The sequence below is a fragment of the Podarcis erhardii genome (genome assembly GCF_964252035.2).
Source record: "Podarcis erhardii genome assembly, chromosome: 9".
NCBI classification, from domain to species: Eukaryota; Metazoa; Chordata; class Lepidosauria; order Squamata; family Lacertidae; genus Podarcis; species Podarcis erhardii.
The window spans coordinates 75,889,985-75,895,984 of record NC_138512.1 but is presented as its reverse complement, the minus strand read 5'-3'; the positions used below and the strand labels follow the sequence as shown (position 1 = coordinate 75,895,984).

At 50.3% G+C, this 6,000-nt stretch overlaps 1 protein-coding gene and 1 long non-coding RNA gene across 3 annotated transcripts in view; one reads left to right on the top strand and one right to left on the bottom strand.

Moving 5' to 3' along the window:
• Positions 1-869: 869 nt before the first annotated feature.
• LOC309350455 lies at positions 870-4,031 on the bottom strand. 2 transcript variants are annotated; one of them, XR_014160391.1, is made up of 4 exons: positions 3,939-4,031; positions 3,089-3,577; positions 2,345-3,034; positions 870-1,847 (listed from the first exon to the last, which is right to left on the bottom strand). It is a non-coding gene; the product is annotated as an uncharacterized lncRNA (long non-coding RNA). The 2 variants fall into 2 exon arrangements; XR_014160392.1 differs by lacking the exon at positions 3,939-4,031 and having other exon boundaries at positions 3,089-3,632.
• Positions 4,032-4,109: 78 nt separating this feature from the next.
• The window catches only part of DNAAF9 (dynein axonemal assembly factor 9), an 81,397-nt gene continuing 79,506 nt past the window's right edge, over positions 4,110-6,000 (top strand). Inside the window, exon 1 of the mRNA XM_081876686.1 lies at positions 4,110-4,246. Within this exon, the coding sequence (XP_081732812.1) occupies positions 4,146-4,246 (101 nt within the window). The 5' untranslated portion in view covers positions 4,110-4,145. The remainder of the gene's footprint in view (positions 4,247-6,000) is intronic.

Below are 6,000 nucleotides of genomic sequence, written 5' to 3'. Positions count from 1 at the left end.
GGGCTGTTTTCCTGTGGTGCTTCTGACATGTGGTTTATATATGTATGTGTTTGCCTGGTACAGCCTCTTCTCCTCCTCATCTGCTGTCCAGCAACCACTTTGAGCTGGCCAAAGGAAGAGGTTTGCAGCCGCAGCCATGGAGAGGCCAAGAAGAGGCAATGAGACGCTCTCTTGCTGGTGTTGCTGTAGCTGTCTTTGCTTGAGACAAGCGTGGCCTCATCTTCTTCCCCAAGTTCAGTGGCGGCGGCAGCAAGGAAAATAGGGGCATTCCGGGATCAAATCAGAACCTGGGATAGCTTTCATAATTACAGGACTGCCCCTGGAAAATTGGGACACCTGGAGGGTATGGTTAATATCAGCCGGACACACCAAAACTAACCAGAAGCGTTTTTCCTGTTATGGGGTACTGCCAGACCCTCCAAGTGACTCTACTTTCTAGGGACAGTCCCAGATTTACAGAAACCATTCCAGTTTCTGAATCGATCCTAGAATGTCCCGCTTTTCCTTAAAAGGTAAAGGTAAAGGTACCCCTGCCCGTACGGGCCAGTCATGTCCGACTCTAGGGTTGTGCGCCCATTTCACTTAAGAGGCCGGGGGCCAGCGCTGTCCGGAGACACTTCCGGGTCACGTGGCCAGCGTGACGAAGCTGCATCTGGCGAGCCAGTGCAGCACACGGAAACGCCGTTTACCTTCCCGCCAGTAAGCGGTCCCTATTTATCTACTTGCACCCGGGGGTGCTTTCGAACTGCTAGGTTGACAGGCGCTGGGACCGAGCAACGGGAGCGAACCCCGCCATGGGGATTCGAACCACCGACCTTTCGATCGGCAAGTCCTAGGCACTGAGGCTTTTACCCGCAGCGCCACCCTATTTTCATCGGACAAATGTTGGAGGGTATGGAGTTATATAACCCCCAAACCAAGGAGATAAGTAACTACACAACCTTCAGAAGACATCTGGAAACAGCCCTGTATAGGGAAGTTGTTGTTTTTTTAATGTTTAATGTTTTATTATGTTTTTATATGTGTTGGAAGCTGCCCAGAGTGGCTGGGGCAACCATGTCAGATAGGTGCGGTATAAATCATGAAGTGATGATGATGATGGAATAGGACATCCCTATTTTCACTGGAGAAATGTTGGAGGGTATGCCCTGCTTATAACCCAGTGTTCTTCTGTAGTGTCTGGACCAGCTATAAGGGTTGCCTCACTTAGGACACATTACAGTGGTCTAAAAGTAAGGTTACCCATAGATAACTCACAGTAGCCAAGCTATCCTCACCCTCATTTCATTGATGCACCAATGAAAGCTGCTGAGATAACCACTTACCTAGGAGTAAGCCCCCTTGAATTCATTAGGACGTTGCCGAGTAGATTTGGGCAGGACTGTAGCCTGAAGACATTTACTGGATGACACAGAGGCCTCTTTGTGAACCGAACACTCGCTCTGCGATTGCTGGGGTGATGCCAGGGCAAAACGCCTTTGTCCCTTGGCTGGTATAATGACAAGATCTGCAAGCTCACAGATTCAGCTCCGTTGAATAATTGGACAAAAAAGGAGGCATGCGTCGTTCTGCGGTTAGTAGGTCAGATGCTGGGCCCGAGGTTACGAAGCAGGGTCTTTGGTAAAGGCACTGGCTCAGCCAACCTCGCCAGCTTAGTCAGCATCAAGGGACATGGAAGTGTCATGGTATGGCAAATCTTGCACATTGCAGCTGCTCCTGCAGAAGCATTTATTCTTCCCTGACTTGATGGAATGGCCTCTCCAAGGTAAATTTCTTTTGGAAGAGGGAGAATAAATAAACCTTTGTGTACCGTGTGTGTGTGTGTGTGTGTGTGTGTGTAGAACTGCCTTCTTTTTTATTTTTTTTAATATTATTTTTTATTATTTTTTTCAAAAAATAGAAATTAAACAAAGAAAAACAAAGAACAATACATAACACTGTAAACACACATATACATATGTTCCAAAAGGAGACTAATAAAAATAAAAATAAAGAAAAATAAAAATAAAAAATATAAAGAAAAAAGACAAAAGACAAAAGAAAAGAAAAAAATACTTTTCATAACCTGGAATATTACCAAATTCTTGCTTCAAATACTGCAATATATAAATCTCAGTTAAAATATTATAAAAGACTTCCACCGCATTCACCACACGTCTCTTAGTTGTTTTACTCGCATTTATATCTGTTCTTCAATAATTTCCCTTCCTTAGATTCTTTCATAATCAATCAAATCTTTATGTTCTCTGTATTCTTCACAAGGTTAGTCTAGACACAACCAAACTTTCGTATTTGAGCCCTGCATGTATAAATAATCATTTAAACATTTCCATTGTAGAACTGCCTTCTTAATAACACGTTACACTCCCAGTCCTGCACAGGTCAGCCAACACACACTGCTTATTGCTAAAATAACTCCTGCATAAACTGAAAGGAGCTGTAAATAAAAGTATAACCTGGTGGTGATGGCGTTTAGATCCAGCCCATGATAACAGGACGTTCTAAATTTAACTCTGCAGTGGTTCAGATTAGGATGATCTTAATAACCGCCTGTGGATCTGATGCATGCTTACAGGAGCTTATGCCTCCAATAATTTAATTTCTTAGGAATTACATCTCATACACAGAGCTCCCTATTGCCAGGTTATTTAATGCATTGGCGACAGGTGAGCTAGCAGCAATATTGTACAGTATTAGCAAAGTCATAGCTAAAGAGGGATGATATCATGCTTTCACACTAGGTGTTATCAATTTAGCAGAAATTATAAAAAATAGAAAACCTGAAACCCTAAAGGTGGCCTACTTCAGATTGTCATCCTCTGGACGTATTATGGGTGATGCATTTTGTCCTGAGTTAAAACCACAAAGAGTAGAGTCCCATGGCACTCAGCAAACTAACACAAACTTATTGTGGATTAAGCCTCTCTCTCGCTGTGTATATTAGGATAATGATGGTAGGGATGTAATAAAAATATGACATATTCAAGGGAGTGCCATGAGGGGTGTACACTTTTATATGGGTACATAGGGGGGGCTCATTTGGAGAGGGCTTGCATAATACCTCTCCCGCTTTCATTTGATATAGCACAGTCCTCAGTACAACTACTCAGAAGTAAGTCAGAACCCCAGCACATTAAGGACTGCCTCTCCCAATATGAACCACCCTTGACCCCATGATCACGATCCGAGGCCCTTCTTCGTGTGCCCCCTCCACAAAAGTACCGGAGGGTCAAGGGCAGACATTCATAATCTTTTGTAATATGGCGTCCTGTGCAAGGCCAGCATTTGGCGTCTCCAAATGGATCTTCTCAGTATGGGTCTTAGTTTTGTGCCCTTTGGGCTTGGTGCCCTGTACGGGGGAACTGTCTCGACTGCATTAAATCCAGTGCTAGGAGAGTGGCAACATGAAAACAGGGCCTTTTCAGTGGTGGCTCCGTTTGTGGAACAATCATATCTTTACAACGTATCTTCAGGTGCCTCGCCTACAAAGGCGGCAGGATGTTTTAATGTATTCCGCCACACACACACCCTGCCAGGTTTTAATATATGTATGCACATTTTTGTTTCTTTATTAAGCCTTTTTGGTGAAAAGACAAAAAAGTGAATAATAAAATCAATGAATGAAGCGTGTAAGTGGTATACAAATTTAATAGCTAATAACAATAATAACAATAAGGAAAGCGAGGCAGGGCTGGGCGCCCCCTTTCCGCCGAGGGAGGCCTAGCGCCAGCCTGGCGGCCCCCGTTGCTAAGGCGACACCCTGACGACAAGGGCCGTTGCTAAGAGGAGGCCCTTCTTCCGCGTCCGCGTTCAGGAGAGTGCGCGTTGCCAGGGGGCGGGGCGAGGCTTCGCGTTGCCCGGCAACGGTTGCCGCGGGGCGGGCCATTCCCCGCCTCCTCTCCTCCTCCCTCGGAACAGCTGGCCCTGTCGGGACGTACCATTGCGAGCGAGCGAGGAGGGGCGCCGCAGCGAGAAGAGCCGGCGGGCGGGGGACGCCTTGGGCGGGGCGGAAGGGCAACGGCTCGCCTCTTCCTCCCTCCAGCTGAGGCGCAGTTGGTGCGTCCCCAGCTCCTCACCCCCCCCCTCGGCCGCTGGGTGCTGCAGGGAAGGCGAAGCGGAGGCGGCGGTGCTGGGCTGACAGGACAATGGCGCTGCTCCCCTCGGCACGGAACCCCCTGCTGCTGCCGCCGCCCCCGGCCCGGAGGGGGCGCCCCAAGGCCCGAGGAGGGGCCCAGCCCAGCGTCAGGTGAGGAGGGGAGGGGGGAGGTGACAGGGGGGCTGCCCTGGGTGGGGTCTGGAGAAAGGAGAGGAGGGGGGCAGCGGGAGGCAAGGGGGGGGAGGGGGAAAGGAGAGGGGTGGGGGACGGGGGGTAAGGGGGGAGTGAGGGGTCGGGGGGGGAGACGAGGAGGGGGACGAGGGGGAGGGGAGGGGAGCAGTGGGTGGGGTGGGGCTGCCCTGGGTGGGGTCTAGAGGGAGGGGAGGAGAAGGTTGTGCAAAAGTGGGGGTGGGGTGAGCATGCATTATTTTATACATGCATATATGTGTATATGTGTGTGTTTGTGTACACACACACACACACACACACACAAATACACGTATATGTATATATTCTCTTCTCCACCATAAGGTCCCAGGCAGTGGCGTAGCGTGGGTTGTCAGCACCCAGGGCAAGGCAAGTAATTTGTGCCCCCTAACCCGTGGATTTGCGCCCCCTAACCCTAACCCCCAGATGTTGCGCCCGGTGCGCCCGGCCCCCCCTGCACCCCCCACGCTACGCCACTGGTCCCAGGGCAGGTTGCCACCGCACAAAATCAGAAATCCCATGAAACAAAGCCAGAACATGTGGCCTTAAGCAACAAAGGAGGTGGCCTTGCAAAAAAATCGCATTTGCCTGAACAACTGTCAAAGGGCTAGGGTCGTGTGGGGTGTAAGGGGTGGGGAATGTCATGATGCAGATATTTTTTTGGGGGGGGGGGTTGCTTTGGTGCAGGTGTAGGGTGAGGGGTCCCCGGGGAAGGGGTGCTTTGGTACAGAATCGGGATGCATTCTGGTGCAGCATATCTAGGGGTGTCAATAAGGGCAGGGATTGCTGGGAGGTTGGGAATAGGGGAGTTGTTCTGCAGGCAAGAACTGAGGTTGGGAAGGGTTAGGGGGCGCTGGCAGTAGGTGCTGCTTGAGGGAGGCAGGGCAGGGAGTGGGGAAGGGCTGCAGGCAGAAGGTGAGGGGCCTGGTGGGGGGGGTGGACATGAGCTTTGGGTTGAGCTGAGGTGGGTTCTGTTGGAGGGTCTGCCTTGCTGCAGAAATATGCAGAGGGTCAATGAAGGAGAGGGGCTGTTGGGTCTAGGTGGAGGTTAGTATGGTCAACATGGGGTCACCTCAGCACAGAATATGCGGGGGGCGGGGGGGGGGGAGTAACGGTTGTAAGGAGCCTGAATTGAGTGGTGGGTCCAAGAAGCGTAAGGGCTTTGTTGTAGATGTTTACAGAATACTGGAAACTGGTGTGGGGTAGGAAGCCTATAGGGACGCGGGTGGCACTGTGGGTTAAACCACTGAGCCTAGGACTTGCCGGTCAGAAGGTCGGCGGTTCGAATCCCCGCGATTGGGTGAGCTCCCATTGCTCGGTCCCAGCTCCTGCCAACCTAGCAGTTTGAAAGCACAAAAAATGCAAGTAGATAAATAGGTACTGCTCCGGCTTTGGTTCTCCAGAAGCGGTTTAGTCATGCTGGCCACATGACCCGGAAGCTGTACGCTGGCTCCCTCGGCCAATAAAGCGAGATGAGCGCCGCAACCCCAAAGACGGCCACGACTGGACCTAATGGTCAAGGGTCCCTTTACCTTTACCTTTAGGAAGCATAGGGGGCACCCAGAGGCAGGAAGGGTGTGGATGCAAGACTGGGGAGCTGGCTTACCAGTTTGCATTTGGCCCTCTCCGTAAGGACTCACATTGGTTTTGTGGCACCCCTTTTCAGGGACCAAATAATTCAAAAACTTTAAAGTTTC